The sequence below is a fragment of the Crinia signifera genome, chromosome 3, assembly GCF_055691185.1.
Source record: "Crinia signifera chromosome 3, ASM5569118v1, whole genome shotgun sequence".
NCBI lineage: Eukaryota > Metazoa > Chordata > Amphibia > Anura > Myobatrachidae > Crinia > Crinia signifera.
The window spans coordinates 6,099,452-6,120,495 of NC_139219.1; the positions used below are offsets into that span (position 1 = coordinate 6,099,452).

The 21,044-nt window shown below is 46.5% G+C and overlaps 1 protein-coding gene across 1 annotated transcript in view; it reads right to left on the reverse strand.

Moving 5' to 3' along the window:
• The window catches only part of KCNK2 (potassium two pore domain channel subfamily K member 2), a 118,181-nt gene that overhangs the window by 70,760 nt on the left and 26,377 nt on the right, over positions 1 to 21,044 (reverse strand). Inside the window, exons 3-4 of the mRNA XM_083175170.1 lie at positions 19,969 to 20,279; positions 7,792 to 7,909 (exon numbers count right to left, since the gene is read on the reverse strand). Of these exons, the coding sequence (XP_083031296.1) occupies positions 7,792 to 7,909; positions 19,969 to 20,279 (429 nt within the window). The remainder of the gene's footprint in view (positions 1 to 7,791; positions 7,910 to 19,968; positions 20,280 to 21,044) is intronic.

The following is a 21,044-nucleotide window of genomic DNA, read 5'->3' on the forward strand; positions in this document are numbered from 1 at the left end:
ATGGCACTACGAGTAACAGCACTACAAGTAATGGCACTACTGCACTACAGGTAACGGCACTACAGGTAACTTCACTATGAGTAACGGCACTACAAGTAACAGCACTATGGGTAACGGCACTACTGCACTACGGGTAATGACACTACTGCACTACAGGTAATGACACTACTGCACTACGGGTAACGGCACTATGAGTAACGGCACTGTGAGTAACAGCACTACTGCACTACGGGTAACGGCACTCCGGGTAACGGCACTACGAGTAAAGGCACTACAGCACTACGGATGTGGACAGCTAGTAACAGATTTTCTGCAAATTGCCACAATAAATGTTTTGGTATAGTTTTCAAATGAAGTTATATGCCGGGATGTAATAAGAGCTGATTTTAGTGACCAGTAAAAAAGTTGCTCGAAGTCAGACGTTATAATGTCCAACTTTTCCCCAGAACTCAGCCAATATAATGGCGTGCGTCTTTAACTCTCCAAATACAAATCCGAATTCTCACTGTGGGGCAGATGTATTAAGCCAGGAGAGGTGATAGAGTGGAAGGTGAAAATGCGGCAGCCAAACAGCTCATAACTGTCTTTTTATAGTAGATACACAATTACAGCACATCTCCAACACATGATTAATTGTATAATTATTTTTGTTAAAATATGCTTCGATCTCTCAAAATAGGTCATGTACAGTACATGTAATTGTTGAACATTTTTTACAATTGTGTCTTAACAGGGCGTAAAAGCAGCTTCTGTTCAATAAAATGATATGTAGCATGCCTATGTTCTGTCTGTAACTGCGACTGGATCTGCATACTAAATGTTATGCTACAGTTTTCTCCTTTCCCTGGCAAGGATATAGGCAAATATAGGCAAGCCAGGGGCGGGCTGGGCCAGGGGGCAGAGTGCCATATGCCCCCCGGGCCGCTTACCCACCCACTGGCTGCGGGCCGCGCTGGATAAGCTCCTCCAGCCCTCCTGCGCTGGCCGCGGCTTCCTGAACACAGCCGCGGCTACAGGAAAATGGCCGCCGGCCTCCTGCACTGAGGATGTCCTCAGTGCAGGAGGCCGGCGGCCATTTTCCTGTAGCCACGGCCATGTTCTGGAAGCCGCGGCCAGCAGCTGGGCTGGAGGAGCTGATCCAGCGCGGCCCGCAGCCAGTGGGTGGGTAAGCGCCCCCCCTCCCCGCAGCATATGTGTTTCTGGCACTCTGTGGGGGCATATGTGCCTCTGGCACTCTGTGGGGGCATATGTGCCTCTGGCACTCTGTGGGGGCATATGTGCCTCTGGCACTCTGTGGGGGCATATGTGCCTCTGGCACTCTGTGGGGGCATATGTGCCTCTGGCACTCTGTGGGGGCATATGTGCCTCTGGCACTCTGTGGGGGCATATGTGCCTCTGGCACTCTGTGGGGGCATATGTGCCTCTGGCACTCTGTGGGGGCATATGTACCTCTGGCACTCTGTGGGGGCATATGTGCCTCTGGCACTCTGTGGGGGCATATGTGCCTCTGGCACTCTGTGGGGGCATATCTGGCACTGTGGAGGAATATGTGTATTTGGCACTGTGGCAGAATATCTGGCACTGTGGCGGCATATGTGTCTGGCACTGTGGAGGCATATCTGGCACTGTGGGGGCATATGTGTATTTGGCACTGTGGCGGAATATCTGGCACTGTGGGGGCATATCTGGCACTGTGGGGGCATATCTGGCACTGTGGGGGCATATGTGTATTTGGCACTGTTGGGGCATATCTGGCACTGTGGGGGCATATCTGGCACTGTGGACATCACATTGTGCGGTGTAATGGGCATCATGGTATGGGGCGTAATGGGCATTATGGTGTGGAGAGCATTGGGTAATTGCCATCACAGTATGGGGTGTAATGGGCATCAAGGTGTGCGGCATAATGTGTAATTAGCATCACAGTGTGCGGTGTATTGAGTAATTAGCATCGCAGTTTTGGGCATAATGTGTAACTGGCATCATGGTGTTCAGCATAATGTGTAATTGGCATTACGGCATGTGGCTTTATGTGTAATGGGTATTACAAGGTTCGCTAAAATGTGCAATCTGCAGGTAGACAATACAATCATGGTACAGGCCACGTCCCCTTATGATAGGCCACGCCCCTAATTTTCCTGCGCGCCTTCGGCGCGCAAAAGCATTCCGTCTGCCGTTAAGTTGGCAGATTATGAGCCAGTGCTCTGGACTTGCCCCCTAGGCTAAAAGTTGCCAGCCAGCCCCTGAGGCAAGCCGAATATCAATATATGCAACGGTATCTGCATAATAAATAATGTTACAGTGTTTGGCAGAAGAACACTGCAGCATAACAATTTGTATTCAGATACAGTTGCAGTTAGAACAGCCCAGATTCAAACGTACTATGATCCACCAATCAGAGCACAATAAGCAAGAACCACACTGTGTCATAATAACTAGGAGTGCACAGTCACACAGGGTGTAACGGGATCATTGTAAGTAATGGCCCCGCTATGTGCTGCTGACTAAAGATGAGATAATTCTGTATTCACTTTAATAGCGACTGTACAGCTCAGATACAATAGTATATCCAGGTCTACCAGCGTATACCATACAGTATATGCTTTCAGGGATTTCCAGCTCTGCTCCATTCAATTATTATTTTTGCACTCTCAAGGGAGCTACAAGGATTTTTCACGCTTGTAACAGGTATAGGTCTAACATGATACGTCCTCTTTAATCCATTGCATGCATAGTAGCAGTTTGTGGGAAATGCATTATTATCGGCTGAATCCGCTCGTCACACTCTGAGAGGTGAAAACATGCAGAGATCCGGCGGCAGCATTGTGCATTCATGTATTTCCTCTACCCAGAGCCGTCTTTCCCATTGGGCTTAATGGGCAGTTGCCCAGGGGCCCAATGGGGAAGACGGCAATGTGACGGGGAGCTGTTGAGGCGGAGGGTGCCAGGTAGCGTTGGCTGGAAGCTTGTAGCGCTGCACTATTTGGCGGGTGGTGGAGCAGGAAGGAAGCGCTGCTGAATTTGAAAAGACTGGCTTGACACTGATAGGCTGACGTCTTTCAGCCAATCTTAGCCAATCAGCGCCAGGCCAGGTTTTAAAATTCAGCAGCGCTTCCCACCCACCGCCCGGCAAATAGCGCTACAAGCTCTCAGCCCCCACTGCCCAAGCGCCGCTGCCTGCACGGGGAGGGGTGGGTACAGTGAATTATTTTGCCCAGGGGCCCGGGCTAATGGTAAGATGGCCCTGCCTCTACCCATCTGTATAACTAAAGGTGGCTATACACATATACTGTACAATATGGTCCTTTGTCACAAGATTTGTGTGAAATTGTGTGAGAAGTGCCACATCCTATGTGTTTTACCTTTGGATCGGGCGGCAGTCAATGGCATCGCATATGATGTATCGTATGTAGCCGAGGTATTGCATGCAATACCTCAGCGTAGTGCAGTGGTTCCCAAACTGTGTGCCGTGGCTCCCTGGGGTGCCTCGGGACACATGCGGGGGTGCCCTGGGTTGTTGGTCCAGGATCAACTCAAATTATTAATGGTTAATTATTTATGAGCAAAACCAGTGCTGGTGGCTGCCAATCATAGAATGTGTACACACAGAAGCAAATCCTGCCCTTTACCACATAACTGCCACTAAGAATTGCATATAAACACAATCTAATTATATATTTTTTGGCCTAGGGGTGCCATGAAACAATTCTGATACTCTAGGGTGCCGTGATCCAAAAAAGATTGGGAACCCCTGGCGTAGTGAATGGGGGGCTATAGAGATGTGCGTATACCCCGTGTTTTGGTTTTGTTTCTTTTTCCCTAGTGTGTTTCGGTTTTGGCAAAACCACCTTCAAGGATTTGGTTTGTATTCGGTTTTTGGTCCGATTAAAAATAAATTGATTTAAAAAAAAAAATTAAAAAATAGTTAAAATCACACAATTTTTGCAATTCGCAACCGGAATTTTTTTTTTCAAATTATTTTTATTTAGGATTGAGCGTCATAATATTACAATCAGTAAAATATAATCGTATTTGTTACAACATAGATAAATGATGTCAATTTAGGTTACGGTAACATATATTGCTACTTCTGTTCTTTCCTTTACTATGTACACAGACGATAGTAGCGTGGATAAACACGGTCTACAGGCCTACCAAGTTTCAGAATCCATCATTGGTCTGCTGGAAGATCTATAGGAGCGTCCCCCAAGAGGTTTCTGGTTTCATACCATTGTGTGGATCTAAAACACCTATTGATCTGTATTTTAAGATTGTTTGATAGGGAATCAATAAAACCCTCCCATATTTGAAAGAATTTTTCTGTGGGATGTCTCTATCCACCCCATATGAAAGATATGAAAGAGTTTAGCCCTGAATAATTGGATGGATGGAGGGTCCGCATGGATCCACTGATGTAGAATACATTGGCCCTTATTCTGATTGACGCGGACTTTACCGCGTACTTACGGATCGCGTCTTTATGGCGTCTGCGCATGCGTGGAGAACGCTACGCGCATGTGCCACGCCTTGACTCGGTACCAGTTCGGCCAAATCCCGTCCAAAACTGTTCACCGCTATCTGTCGGGAAATAGGGGCGTATTATGGGCGTCATGCGGAATGACACATGGGCGTAGTTTCAAAGTGGGCAAAACGGGGCGGAAACATGGGCGGACACGGGGGAGTACACTTATGTTGGGGGGCGTACATTCGGAAACCACTCCGAATGCACGCGATCAAAAAGGGAAGAAATGTGCGGTGTCCACAAGTGTACTATTGCTTTGCGGACACCACTCGTTCATGCGCTAGGCGAACGTACGCCTAATGACTACAACCATTAACACCTGAACCCAATAGAATCTACTCCTTTACTCATTACTCACTAATAGGACGCTTGTCAGTGCTTTAATTGAAACCATTGCACTTCAATTGCTGTAAGGGTTAATGTGTGCAATGCATGTGTTAGGCATGCTTGTAAGGATATATTGGCATCTAATTGATTCCAATTCCAAATAAGCAGTTTTTTATGAGGATAGGTAATTGAATAAGTGGGTCATGTGATGTATTGCAGAAGATACTTCATAGTGGGTTGTTTGGCGTAAATACTCCGCTTACGTGCGGTAGCACCGCTTGGCTCCCGTTCGGATGCGGTATTCCCGAGCATACCTGTAATACTCTGTAATACCGTGCCGAATCGGAGTGTTTCTCCCGCACACGCATGCTTTGTATGTCGTCCGTAAACACGCCCTGTTCTTAAAGAGTGAGTCCGTCCGAATGCGGAGGACACGTGGGCGTTTCGACGGACGATGGCCGCATGCGGCAAAACGCCGTGGCGTGCGGACCGCTCCGTAAGAATGCGGGAATTTCCGCACAGATCAGAATAAGGGCCAATTACGGGCAACGGCTGAGATGATAAGCATCATCTTTTTGCTGTCAGGTAATATCGGTGTATTGGGAGGAAATGCTCCCAACAAAGCCCACTCCTCTGTCAAAGGAAGGCTATTTAATAAATATGTTACCGAGAATCCCTGAACCTGTTTCCAAAAGCGAAATATGAGAGGACAATCCCACATGCAATGTTTAAATGTGTCCCCCGAGCTGCCACACTTCGGGCACGTGTCAGTCTCAGCGATGCCCATGGCGCAACGTCTATGTGGGGAGAGATAACCGTTATGGTATATGTTGTAGGTCATTTCCCTATACATAGAAGAGGGGCTTGTCGGTAGGTGAAAGATATTTAAGAACTGAGCTCGCATAATGTTGGGCTTGGTACATGGCCAGAGCCTGTGATCGAGGGAGTGTGTATTTTTCTGCTATGTCGTGAACCTTCAGGGGAGCTGATGCTGCTTCGTTTACTAGGGCCTTAACGTGCATAGTCCCTTTAGTTTTCCGAAACCGGAAATTTTGATTTAAAATCTGAATTCCGTACCCAGATTGGGGTTTGGTGCAGTTCGGCACTTAAGCCCCATACACACTAGATGATTCACTCATCGAGTGAGCGATATCATTAACTTTATCTCTGTAGCTCCAGGGTGAACGACATAACGCATACACACTGAATGATATCAGTAACAATATCGTTCAGTGATGTAACTCAACGCCTGCTCCTAGCAAGCATCATTCACTATATAGTAACTAATGAGTATGAAGCACAGACAATGGGGGAGCATTAACGACCCCCCCGGGAGCACGCAATGTTACAATATTGAGATTAATACACACTGAACAATATTATAAATTATATCACTCACAACGGCCAAATAAATACATAGCACTAAGGGCCTGATTCTGGTTCACTCGCCAAAGCAAATTCTCCCTCTAATGGACAAAACCATGTGCACTTCACCCGGGAATTTCAATTTCTGTGTGAAAGGGGTACTAGAGGTAACCCGATATGTAGCAGACCAATAAGAGGTAATCCAACATGTAACAGACCAATAAGAGGTAACCTAACATGTAGTAGACCAATAAGAGCTAACCGAACATATAACAGACCAATAAGAGGTAACCTAACATGTAACAGACCAATAAGAGCTAACCCAACATGTAGTAGACCAATAAGAGCTAACCCAACATTTAACAGACCAATAAGAGGTAACCTAACATGTAGCAGACCAATAAGAGGTAACCTAACATGTAGCAGACCAATAAGAGGTAACCTAACATGTAGCAGACCAATAAGAGGTAACCTAACATGTAGCAGACCAATAAGAGGTAACCTAACATGTAGCAGACCAATAAGAGGTAACCCAACATGTAGCAGACCAATAAGAGGTAACCTAACATGTAGCAGACCAATAAGAGGTAACCCAACATGTAGCAGACCAATAAGAGGTAACCCAACATGTAGCAGACCAATAAGAGGTAACCCAACATGTAGCAGACCAATAAGAGGTAACCCAACAAGTAGGAGACCAATAAGAGGTAACCCAACATGTAGCAGACCAATAAGAGGTAACCCAACATGTAACAGACCAATAAGAGGTAACCCAACATGTAACAGACCAATAAGAGGTAACCTAACATGTAGCAGACCAATAAGATCTAACCCAACATGTAGCAGACCAATAAGAGGTAACCCAACATGTAGGAGACCAATAAGAGGTAACCCAACATGTAGCAGACCAATAAGAGGTAACCCAACATGTATCAGACCAATAAGAGGTAACCCAACATGTAACAGACCAATAAGAGGTAACCCAACATGTAGCAGACCAATAAGAGGTAACACAACATGGAACAGAGCAATAAGAAGTAATCCAATTACAATCACAATCAGTGTACTGTCGCTGCCAAATGAGGACACAGTAGTAGCGATGGCCACCAGTGCGGTCACCATCGATGGCGATACTGCAACCAGCCATCGGTAGTAACAAACTATGTGATGAATAACCATCAATAGTTTTAGCTATTGATGGACATCCATTTTCATTTACTGACTGGCCCATGGTCCAATCAGAACATGGGACAGGGCTTCAGGGTTGTCAGGGGAGGAGCTATGCTCTTTGTCCTGTCACCTTGAAAGAAAAAACTTTTCTGCTGTGACATCGATGGAGGGAAACCATCTTGTTCTCCCCATTGATGCCAATAGTGTTCAACATCGGCCATAAACCATCTTTGATTTTGACACATTGATGGTCAATGGCCAACACAGTAGTAATTCAGCCGTGACTGTTGTATGGTGCACGTATACAGGTCACGCTTACGGCCAGCACTGGTATATAATAGCACAATGAGGCATGTAGATAATAAGCATGTACATATATACTGTAGGTACAGAAAGCAGAGTCCTACCTATTGTGGTGATAACAGTCCCAGCAAAGAAGAACGAGCTGCCCAGATCCCAGTGACTGTTGTGGCTGGAGGCGTTTCCTACAGGTATTATCCCAGCGTTAATGGCCGCCATCACGTGCTGTAAGGTCAAATAAAAGTTGTTCGAAAATATCAGATAAATATGTTTTTGCTATAAGGGGTTTCCTGAACATTGCGCACCAGTATCTGCAAGCAGCGCTGTAACCGCCAGGCGCCAGTAATCCGATTCCAGCTATTATTTACCTATTACAATATGGAGAACATTGCGGTTTGATGTTATGGGTTGCGCCACTTTTCCGGCCCAATTACAGTACCTATGCACCAGGTAGCTGCCCTCTGATACCTGACTTTACCAAAACATTATATATACAGTACCATCTCTGACATGCTGGTAGCTCCCCTCACCAGGCTCCATGAAGCAGCAGGACAGACACAGCAACAGCCCAACCCTGTGGGGAGGAGTTCAGCATGTAGTAGATTCCTATTGGAAGCTGCTACTGCTCATCATATGCAGAGCTGGAAACTCCTCCCCTTCTTGGGCTGCCAGTTCATGGAGCGATGAGAGCAATAGCTTTCCAACAGGAAGCCATTCTGTGCAAATCTCCAGAGCTCCAGTGCTTCTATGGGCTGCTGTCTGTGCAGCCCAGAAGCAAATCCTCTGCAGTGAGCATGCCCAGACTTCAGTGAGTCACTCAGTGTGATGCAGCTGAAGGAAGGTGTGCATTGCACCAGAGAGGTGCATGGAAGTTTTATTATATGTTTATATTTGTGTGTAAAACCTTACTAAAAGTATCATTTTGTGTACTTTAATTAATAATAAAGTTATTAAAAGTGTGTATTTTGCTCTGTACCAGTGTTTTTGTGCATATGAGTACATCCTCACTGCTTCCCATGCTAGAGTACAGGACTTTGCCTGTGCTGCACCCCTTCAGTGGAACGCACTCCCTCGCTCCATTAGACTCTCCCCGACCTTGCAAAGCTTCAAATGGGCACTGAAAACTCACCTATTCATCAAAGCATACCCTTCCACTGCATAAACCAGCTGGTTCTCCGACCCCTTGCCTGTTTATATCCTGCTATCTAACCACCACCCACTTGCTTGCACCTCTTGTAATCTGTCTGTCTCCCCTTCCTACTAGATTGTAAGCTCCTCCGAGCAGGGCCCTCTTCCCTCCTGTTGTCAAAGCCCTCTTCTCTTCACATGTCACTCACAGCTCTCCTATACTCCAACACTCAGTGACCATCTTCGTCTGCATATTCATCTCCATCATTGGCATCAAGCCTCTAGTTGTATGTTGATTGGGTCCTCACTACTTATATCCAAGCTGTAATGTGTATTGAACTGTGGTGCTCTTTATTTGTACTGTATTCTTGTTATTTATTCAATGTTATGCCAAGTTTTGTCTCCCTGTATTGTTCCTTTGTACGGCGCTGCGAAACACTTGTGGCGCCTTATAAATAAAATTATAATAATAAAAATAATAATAATCCTTTATTTACAGTAATTGCACACAAACACTAGTACAGCGCAAATCAAACTAATAACCTGCAAGTAATTAATGACTGTTTGCAATGAGCAGTACACAGGAAATTGCAGCCCCCTTAAGTCTAAAGGCCGGAGCCGCCACTGCTTATAACAGGTAGTAGAAATCTATTAATCCTTCATAGTACAATTACTCATTGCTAATGGTTTTACAGAATGTCATGCATGCTTTCACCAAGACTCCTTGTAACTCCGGCGCTGCCTCTAGCTGATGACGCCAGGGGACACGTTACTAGACATTACTCGGAGAAGATACAATCTATCACTTACACCCCATTCTCACTGCAGGCAAATTCCCGGGTCTAGCATGTCGACCCGGAAATTTGCCTTTTAACACCGCATTTTCCTATGTATTAAAACCCCACCGCCACATTACCACAATGTAGGGTATCAGCGATACCCTATAGAAGCCTATGGGCTTCTATCACCGCCCGACGCCAACCCGATGCCTCCGCCGACCCCCCTCCCCCCGGCTTACCTTAATCCAGGTCCTCCTGGACCCGGAAGGTAAGCCCTTCCTCCCCCTAGTAAAGCAGCCGGACGTCCTTTCGTCTGCAGGGGGGAGAAGGAGGCGCTGGGGACAGCCCGCTTAGCTGTCCCCAGCGTGAGGGGAGAGGCAGGAGCAGGCGCAAACGCAGGATTTTCAGAAGGGGGTTTCCAGAGGGGCGGAGCACGGAGATGGACACTTAGGTGACCAAGTATATGCCGGGTCAGTTAAAGTATTATAGATAGACCAAATGTATATAAACATACATGTATATATCACATACATACAGGGGATTCAACAGCAGTGTAGACCCCTGGGCATAGCAATGTATTGGGGCCCCTACCGATCCTCCAGCGGTAGGGGTGGGGGAAGCTTTGATGTCCCGAGGGTGGTAGGGGGTATTATATCAACCGCTCAGCATGTAGGGCTCAATAATTTCCACTAATTACCCCTTTACTGCACAGATGGTGGGAGAAGGGGGCAGTGGGCTGAATGAAGGGGCCCTGACACATAACTTCCAGGGTGGTAGAGGATGTTTAATATACAGAGGAGGGGTGTATAGTGGAGTGGGCTCATTATTCATAATTTTCTGGTGGGAGGACAGCTTGCTTGACTGCAGATATCTCCAGTTCCCAGAAATAGATTTCTAAGATTTTAATGGAATAAAAACTAGAGAGTCCCACCTACCAAATGGGAACTAGGGGATCAGAGTTCAGGAGCCAGAGCAATCTGCCAACAAGAATATAAAACCAGGGTTGCCGACCTTCTTATTCTCCTCTCCGGGAGAAGCCCGGAGAGGATAGTTTCAGTAGCCGCTCGGGGGACGGGGCTTAAGCGTGACATCACCAAGCCCCGCCCCCATGCTGTTAAACCAGCGAATTCAGGGAACTCCGTGGAGGGGGCAGGGCTAAAATGACGCGATTGTGTCATTTTAGCTCCGCCCCCTCCTCTGAGACCCGAGGATTGCGGCATTTTAATGCCGCGATCCGGGGGATAGCGGGGGTCCCCCCTGAATCCGGGAGGGTTGCCCACCCTTCCGGGGGACCGGGAGGGGGACCCAATTTTCGGGAGACTCCCGGAAATTCCGGGAGGGTCGGCAACCCTGTATAAAACTACATATCAGGTGTGTGGAGCTGGAGCAGTAACCAGCTGCTGGAAGGCTGATATCTCTGGTTCTGGGAACAGTAGAGACAAGCTACTAGTGTCCATCAAAGGGGGAGAGTCCCAGCTTTTGGAATATACCATCAGAAAAACTCTAATGCTGTGTACACACGATGAGATTTGACATTAGATTTTGACTATATAGTCAAAATCGCATGCAGATCGTATACAGATCGCATGCAGATCACATAGGTTTTTTACCGCTCCCGTGACAGCACAAATCGAAACCCGAAAATAGACAGGGCAGCAATGACTATATAGTACAAATCTAAAGCTGATTGTATGAATTGTATGTAAATACAGCCTTACCTATCGCGCTGGTCCTATCGCGCTGGTCCCGGCGGCTCCGTTCTTCTGCTGAGGACCACCACAAAATGGCCGCCCCCATACAGCAGACAGTTTCAGAGAACTGTGTGCTATATGGGAGCGGCCATTTTGTGGTGGTCCTCAGCAGAAGAACGGAGCCGCCGGGACCAGCGAGATAGGTAAGTCTTTCGGGGAATTGGGGGGGGTGTAACTATAGCACCGCAGCCCCCGGTGCCCCCACATGCACAGCGCCCCCCGCGGTGCTATAGTTACGCCGCTGGGATGCAGTTTAAATCCCGGCGGTCGGGATCCCGGCGTTCAAAATCCCGACACCGGAATCCCGAACGCCGAAATCCCGTCACTTTCTCCCCCCGTGGGTGTCCACGACACCCTCGGAGGGAGAATAAATTAGAGTGTGCCGAGCGTAGCGAGGCACTGGGCCCGCTGCGTGGCGAGCGCAGCGGATTTCGGCGTTCGGGATTCCGGTGCCGGGATTTTGAACGCCGGGATCCCGACCTCCGGCTTTTCATGCCGAATCCACGCTGAATCCGCTGTGTAAATAAAGCCGCTGTGTAAATAGTACAGAGATTGCATAGTACTCAAATCTTAAGGGGTGTACACACGGAGCAAATTTGTGCTATTTTCTAAGCAATCTGACTAGATTGCTTAGAAAGTAAGCACAGATCTCTCCGTGTGTATGCTCCGAGAGATTAAATATCTCTTGCTAACTAAGTCAGTGCATGCAGTCACAATCTAGTAAGATTGCTTAGCAAATGACTGCAAATCTCTCTGTGTGTACAGAATGAGAGATACTGATCACAATCTCTCATTCTGAACCATTACCCTGACTTTTTTTGCTTAAGCAAAATTGCTTAGCAAAATCGCTTAGCAAAATCACTTAGCACAAAACTCTGCATGTGTATGTGCTCCCCATGGGAGATCTTGACACCAGCAAAATTGATTAGCAAAATAGCTTAGCAAAATTGCTCAGCACAAATCTCTACGTGTGTATGCCCCTTTAAATCGAATAGCAAGGGGATCTCACCGTGTGTACACACCATAAGTTAGACAGAACCTGAAATATCTGACTGGGAAGAGCAATTAACAGGCTTGGATGGGGACCACTGCTTTGAAGTCAGATATCTCCGGTTCCCAAGGGCCGATTTTTAAAGTAGGACCCTTAGACTCCTGGGGGGGGGGGGGTTTCTGGGTACTCAGAACCCCCCCCCTGTATGCGCCACTGAGGCGGCAGGGAGTTGACGGAGACCCCCCGCACACTACAGTATAGGTATCGCGGGGGGTCTCCATCACCGCACCGCGATGCTAGCCGCATATATTTTAATACATACCACCCTTGTAGTGAGAACACGGCATTACTCAGACACACAATACAGTGTGTCCTCTTCCATTGTTGTGTATTGTGAACTACAACTCAGTTCATAAAGTAGCTGGGCTTACGCTATACATGAAGTATCTGTAAGCCGCCAGGCGCATGCGTACACATCACAGTCCCGCCACATCTAGGGGCAGATGTAATAAGCCTTGGAGAGTGATAAAGTGAAGAGAGTTAGGGGGAAATTTACTAAAGGAAATTTGTAAAAAAAAATAGGTGTATTTGTATCCAGAAATACACTTATTTTTGACATTTAATATCCCGAAAATACGGCAATTCGTTGTCGTATTGATGTACTATCAATAGGAATACGAATTGCCGTATTTTCGGGATAGTAAATGTCAAAAATAAGTGTATTTCTGGATACAAATACACCTATTTTTTACAAATTTCCTTTAGTAAATTTCCCCCTTAATGTCCAATCCAATCAGCTCCTAACTGTTATTTTACAGGCTGTGTTTGAAAAATGACAGAATCTGATTGGATAATACTTTATCTTTCTCCACGTTACCACGTTCCAAAGTTTAGTATGTCTGCCCCTCAGTGGGAGTGAATAATCAATTTATAGTGCATTAAATTTGCTTCTTTTGTTCATAGGTGCCGATTCTGTGGTTGCTCAAGGGCCCGAGCACCCATGGAAATTGATGAGCACCCACAGACCCGAGTCCCCCTGCTGGGCCGCCATATTAACTTGCTAATTTACGGCTGCAGCACCCACATTGCCGGACCCACCACCTGGGAAACAGTATGCCGGGAAGAGTGTATTCTGTCCACGGAGTACCTGCACTGTGGGGGCCTTTACGTACCTGCACCGTGGGGGCATTTATGTATCTGCACTGTGGGGGCATTTATGTACCTGCACTGTGGGGGCATTTATGTATCTGCACTGTGGGGGCATTTATGTATCTGCACCGTGGGGGCATTTATGTACCTGCGCCGTGGAGGCATTTATGTACCTGCACTGTGGGGGCATTTATGTACCTGCACTGTGGGGGCATTTATGTATCTGCACTGTGGGGGCATTTATGTACCTGCACTGTGGGGGCATTTATGTATGTGGAACTCTGTTGCCATAATTTGAATTTTGGAGACAACTGTGCTCAGTAATATAAATTGGTATTATTTTGTGGCCACACCCCTTCCACATAAAGCCATTTTTGACTTGAGCACCCACCAGCTAAATCGGCACCTATGCTGTTGTTCCCTTCCCAGAATCCCCAGGGCCCATTTCAACAGATAATCCTTTATTCGTCCCCCAGCCATAGTAACATGCACTGTGACACCACATACCCTCCAACATGACCCATTCCATTAGGTACAAAATGCTCTGTTCCTGGACTTCCCTGCCAGTTGCAGTTACAGAGGTTGGAATCCAGCACAGTCCAATATTCAAAGAGGGGGGGGGTCACATCAACTGTCAGTGATGTCTGGGGTGGCAGTAGGTGTGACTCCCCTTTTTGAATATTGGACTGTGCTGCAGGCTCATATCTGTAACTGCCACTGGCAGGGAAGTCCAGGAACAGAGCATTTTGTACCTAATGGAATGGGTCATGTTGGAGGGTATGACACCATGAGGACCAGTACAGAGTTTCTTATTGGTGCATCCTGACCACACCCTCTAAGCGGCCATATTACAATTCAGAATACTGTAACTCAGATGGTTCTCCTTTTTATTATGATAAATATTGCATTACCATTGGGAATTGTGATTGATATTAAAAGCCCCTTGGTGATCCGATGCCTTTATACGGTCACAGAACTGTGAATCTACAGATTAATAGCAGAAGGATGACGTTTGTGAGTGATATATCTATGCCATTGTCTGAGAAGGGAATATCCTACACCAAATTAAATAACTCAGTCCATAGATTTGCAGAAAATTATTATAATGTGTTGCTCAGGTTCATAGTTATGTGGCAAAACGTCCTACTGTCATTTACAATGCATCACCATTGTGCTCTGGAACATGTGACCTGCTGTATGGTCTGGAAACTGTGACAGTTATTTGCAGCCACCCACCAAGCCAGGATTTTTTCGAATTCAGCTCCTAAGGGGAGCAAACTGTGGCCTGGCTCAAACTGGGTACATCATCAAGTTATAATATAATCCACTGAAATGATGTCATCTTGTCTTATTTCTCACACACACAAAGGAAACAGCAGCGCACTGAATATTATAGTAAGGACCCTCTTAATTATTTATCAATGAAGACACAACACTGTACGGAACATGACTACACTGAGTCTGACTCGATCGATATAAAATCATCAATAAATCACAACATGAATTGGCAGCGTGAGAAGCTCCAGTACAATAAGTAAGGAAATCACCCCCATTGCCTGCTGGTTGCTAGGCAACAAGAGCTGTGCCCCCTAAACCCTGGCACGGAGTCTGTTACAGACCTGACAGCTGGAGAATATAACAAATTACATTGATCTTTTCTTTTGCATAAAGTACAGATTTACTCAGCATAACAGAATTCTACTTCCAGCCCCGAAGCCTCCTTCTATCTGCTGGCACATGGTGCGGGAGAAAATCTGGGCACTTCAAGCATAACAGAGCATTATGGGCAATCACTTTCTATGGGGTGTGTGGGGAAAGGCTTATTGTTCCATGGATACTAGAGTTGCCTACCGTCCCACATCCTGCAGGAGGCTCCTGTTTCAGTCATAAATCTCCTGCTGCCCTGCATTGCACGCCCAGGATTCTTCAGATTCTGCCAAAGCTGCTAAGGAGTCTTTTGCAAAGAAAGTGATTTTTTTGTAATCACTGTGCTGCAGCTGCTCAGGAGTCTCTGCTGATGACTGTCATTACCCCCCCACCCCCACCCCTTGTGGGAACCCCTGATAGGAGAGAGAGACAGAAGCACATGATCACACGGGATGGTCTTATCGGTGTTGTGTGCAATCATCCATAGCATGCTGCTGCTGCTTCTGCTAGTGAATTACTTAATGTACAAGTTTTTGTTAATAATCTTTTGGTAGTTAAATACATTTGTTTACTTAGCGCAGGGGTTCTCAAACTTGGTCCTTGGGACCCCACACAGTTCACGCTTTCCAGGTCACCCGACAGGTGCAGTCATTACTGACTGACACATTTTAAAAGATCAACAGGTGGAGCTAATTATTTCACTTGATTCTGTGAAGATACCTGCAAAACATGCACTGCGTGGGGTCCTGAGGACCAACTTTGAGAAACTGTGACTTAGAGCACAGGTTCTCAAACTCGGTCCTCAGGACCCCACACAGTGCATGTTTTGCAGGTATCTTCACAGAATGACAACTGAAATAATTAGCTCCACCTGTGGATCTTTTAAAATGGGTCAATGAGTAATGAATGCACCTGTCGGGTGACCTGGAAAGCATGAACTGTGTGGGGTCCTGAGGACCGAGTTTGAGAACCCCTGACTTAGAGTATCTGGAATCCATAATGTTTTGGTGAATGCCATAATAGTATGGGAAACATCCAATAAATATAGGTAGTGGATTCAAGATGCAAACAGTACAGTTTTTGCAATGAAATACCATTTAATACCCCAAAAACATACTTATATGCTTAGGGATGAATTCACACAAGGTCAAATTGCATTTGGAATTTATTGCATAGACATCACATTTACCATGTATTTTGTGCTGAGTGAGAAGATAATAAATAGTGAATATATAGCTGCAGACAAGAAACCCCATATTGCTGGCAGCAGTGTTAGTATCAATACTCGCCCAACTTCCCAAAATATACAAATTAGGTCATTTAGCCCCACCCCCTCCTCAAAGACTCGCAAATTGCACGATTTGCCGTACTGGGGGTGGGGCCTGATGACGTCTACATCAGGCCACGCCTCCTCTCCGGGCTTCTCCCAGACAGGAGACTTTAAAAGTAGGCAACCTTGAACATACTGGCCAAGATGAACTAAGCTTCAAATGTGATAAAATGGAGAGTGATAAAAAATCAGCCAATCAGCTCCTACCTGCCATGTCACAGACTGTGTTTGAAATATGTCAGACAGGAGCTGATTGGCTGGTTGTTTTTTCACTCTCTTTTTATCACTTTTGAAGCTTAGTGCATCTGGTCCATAATATTTGACTTCCTTCCTGTCACGCTCATTACTCTCCCACCAGGGGCGTAACTAGATATCAGTAGGCCCCATAGCAAAAGTCTGTAAGGGCCCCCCATTTACCAACTGATGGTGATGAATGTATGTAAAACATATAACTTAGGCAGTAAAGATGGGCCCCCTCAGCTCTGGGCCCCATAGCAGCTGCACCCCTTGCACCTATGGTAGTAACGCCCTTGTCTCCCACACTCTAATTAAGTAGGATGAAGCTAAAACCAATTACCCAGTGCCAGAGTACTCAGTACACATGTGACAGTGTGAAGGCTTTGCATTCGGGACATTGGTACATTGGACAGCATCACTTTTCTATGGGAGGGGGGTGCGGCTGCGAGCGGGTCCGGAGGGATTGTAGCATGTGTTGGAGATTCCTGCTGCGGTCCCTCCTACATACATGCCGGGGGTACTTCATACTTGCGGCTAACCTCCGACAACACTCGTTTTAGCCACAAATAGTAAATGATAAATGGGCCCCTTTATGTTAGCACAGGATTTATCAAACTTGGAATCGCCGCCTACAGTGCAGCAAATAGGTAGAGACGGCGACGCAAGAGATCCTGGATGTGGATGTTCTGAGAAGACAGAAGCGGCTGCAGAATTAATTGAAAAGCTCTACGGAGATGGAAACACTTGTGTTATAAGATATTCTGCGCAGCGTCCAGGAAAACGGGAGCCAGCAATTGGCTGTGAGCAGTGCAAATAATGGGAGATTAGAGAGAGAGTGAGGAAGTGCTGGGAAACTGTCATTGAGATGATACCACTGCAACAAGCTGCAACAATGTTACCTATTGTCTTCCCAGAGAACTATCATCTGTCCTGTTCTGCTCTGGGGCAGTGGCGTAACTACTGTAAGGCAGACCCCGCAGCTGCTCGGGGGAGCGAGTGACAGCGTGGTCTGTGTGGGTGCCGGCACCCGTCCGGTGCACTGACATGCTGCAGCTGCCCGCTGGCTGAACACCGGAGGATGAGTCAGCAGCAGCGGCGGAATGGGCGGCCTTGACACAAACAAATCCCCCGCTGATTCAATTGAACTGTACACAGAGACAGCTATTGACAACTGTGTACAGGATGGGCGGCTGGGACAGAGGCAAAGCAGCTTCAGCAGCAGTCTTACCACGGTGCTGGTCTTTGCCTCCTTCCGTCCCTCTGGGTTCTCCATAATGCACGTGATGTCATCACATGCACAGGGGGAGAGATAGAGAAGCCGGAGTGGACGGGAGCGGGCAGCGCTGCACCGCCATCACCACACACTTTATAATAAAAGGTGCGTTCAGTGTTGTGCCTGACTGGCATTGATTAAGTATGAGAAATTTCCATAAATGTATAATGGGGAGGGGGGAGATTTTGCTGGGGGTGCAAAATTTCAAGTTACGCCACTACTCTGGGGGCCTCATTATACCCCTTTCACACCAGAAAATGCACAGTCCAGGGATCATGCAGGGACATTCCTGGGTTGGCCCCTTTCACACCAGCCTAGTCCCTGCATTTTCTGGTGTGAGGGGGGGAGTTAGGCATTGGTACGGCCCCTACACATTGAGAGATGTAGGGGCATTTTCTAAGTGATCTACTGAGATTGCGTAGAAAATGCCCTGAAATTGCCCCGTGTGTAGGCCCCATTGGAAGGGTTATATTTTTCTGTGCAAGGTAGATACGGACTGCTTTTGCATGTATCCCAAAAATGTTAACTTTATGTTTATACTGCAAGTAATATAAGGGGATTAGATTGCAACTACCTCCAACATGACCTATTATATTTATATTAGATTTAACCTAAAGGTGTAATAATCCCCAGGTACTGGTTATAGTTCCACCTACTTCAGAGACAACTACAGTATTTTATAATGTTTTATTTATAGTAGACAACTTAAACAACCTTAAAATACACAGAAAAACAAGATTGATCATTTATATGACCTGCAGAACAGCAGCAGCCTCTGTACTACACACACTCAGGGGTCTGGCTGGTAACTCAGCCTGGGGGGCAATGCCAGCAAGTGTATATATATATATATATATATATATATATATATATATACACATATTGTTCAGAAAGCGGCCCCCCTGGGTGAACATAACTAACCTGCCTCAGATCACTCTCCACACAGACGTCTATTGGAGATCACAACCTTGCCCAAAGCATAATCGTTTTAATGTTCTCAACAAGATTAATGATGTTCTGAAGCAGTTAAGTTATTCTAACCAAGGGGGTCCCATGTACTAAGATCTTTAATATATGAGTGTGCTATATTAAACCACCTTCCCCACACCAAAAAAATAAAATGTACAACCTCATCTGTATACCCATTATTATACCCGCTGCTCATCTCAGCCTTGCCTACTTTCCCAGAATGGAAATTGTCAGGTCTCCCACTTGCTGCCCAGAGTCCCCGCACCCCCCTCCCTGCTGATTCAATTACTGGGTCTGCGGAAAGGGGGCGGGGCTATGACATAAGTACCGGCATTTCACATCATTTAAGCCTTGCCCCCTCTCCGCGGGCCCGCAAATTATGCGTTTTAGGGCATGGGGCGGGGCCTAGTGATGTCAGCCTTGTCCCAACCCCCCTGACGTGCAACAATAAAAGTTGGCAAGTATGCTCCTCGTAATACCTTTTATTCTAGCCCCTTCCTCTCTGAATGTTCCCATGGACACAGTAGATCTCTCAGTTGGAGCCACCGGATCCCAGCGCCCATGAGGATTCCCGTTACACACACTTGTGCTGGTTTCTTAATACAAACTCTCAGAAGCCAACGGAGATAAATCACATTATTGTAAGCCAACAAAACCCCGAACCCACCGCGCCTGATACAGAACTGGACGCTGCAATAATATGCACGTAGCGGACTGATGGTTTTTAACATGAAAGTGCGTTGTACCGTGCATGCCTCCATATTGTCCGTGCAAGGACGCCCAGCTCAGTATTGAATGCTTGGTCTGAGAATGGAAACGCACTGGCGTAAGATGCCGGCAAGTGGGCACCTCAGTTGGGCCTGATTCACCTGCGCCCACCAACGAATCATCCCCAACACCACAATTTATAGACAGTTTAATCTGAGGTCTTTGACCTCCCCAATCTCCATTCCTGTTTCTCAGGCCTCCTACTACCAACCTCCTCCTGTTCCACTCATAATTCCCAATAATATTCCATGGAGGTAATTACCTGTATGAACTCGTCCAGCTCCGTCGTGTTCACACAAGAATGGTCCGAAACAAAGTTATGCTTCTGTATCAAGATGGTGGTCCTCTGTGAGGTCTCGTTTGGCTGCTCCAGCGCTTTGAAGACGGTGGCGCCAACGATTAAGTAGATGACCACCACGAGGAAAACCGTAGAGACCGTCTTCCATTTCATCACATTCACTGTGATGTCCCTCAACTCCCGAACGGACAGTACGGCGGGCGTGGCAGAAAACGAGAGCCTGGGTTTGGAGTTCTGAGTGGCTGATTTAGGGTCCAGTAAATCCGGAGCCGCCACTAAGGGGAAAATAAAGGGGACATATGAGTCAAATTAAGACCAGTTCTTGGCTGATTTATTACAGATAGACCATCTGTCTCTGAGATCCTAATAATGTTAGAAGGCAGCTTGTACAAATCCTGTATATATTACACATTCTCCAGCTATTACTGGAAATCTATATACGGCTAAAGCATTGATCCCGGCCACATTGGGGCTGATCCATCGGACGTATCTCCTACTGTAAAGGTGCCCATACACTAGTAAGATTTATCTTCAGATCTCGCTGGTTGGAACAAAAACAAGGTTATGGATGAGTGACAGTTTTTGGCAGTTTTCCAGCATTTCCAAACAAATGGTCAACTGTCATTTGCTCTCATCCATAACCATGTTTTTGTTCCAACCAGCCAGATCTGAAGATAAATCTGCATGTGTATGGCCACCTTTACTGATGGACAGCGATGAGATTGCTGCTGTGTGCATGGATAATAATGCCTGTTATTAAGCGTACAGGTTCTGCGCAGTCACATGGAGGCATACGACAATGCAAATAACCATCTTCATCTGAAAGGTGCGTGTAATTATGGTCAAACTGAATTTCATTTTGCAATGGCCTCAAAATCTGAATCAGGAAAATATTGTCCCATACCTACTAACATCTGTGGCCTCCAGGTATTACAGTATAGCAGCTAAATATCAACAGGAACGCCTGTAGATGTAGCGCTAACATAATGTCCTGATGTCCGTATGGGAATAAGGTTGATAATGGGAAACATTTTTGGGAG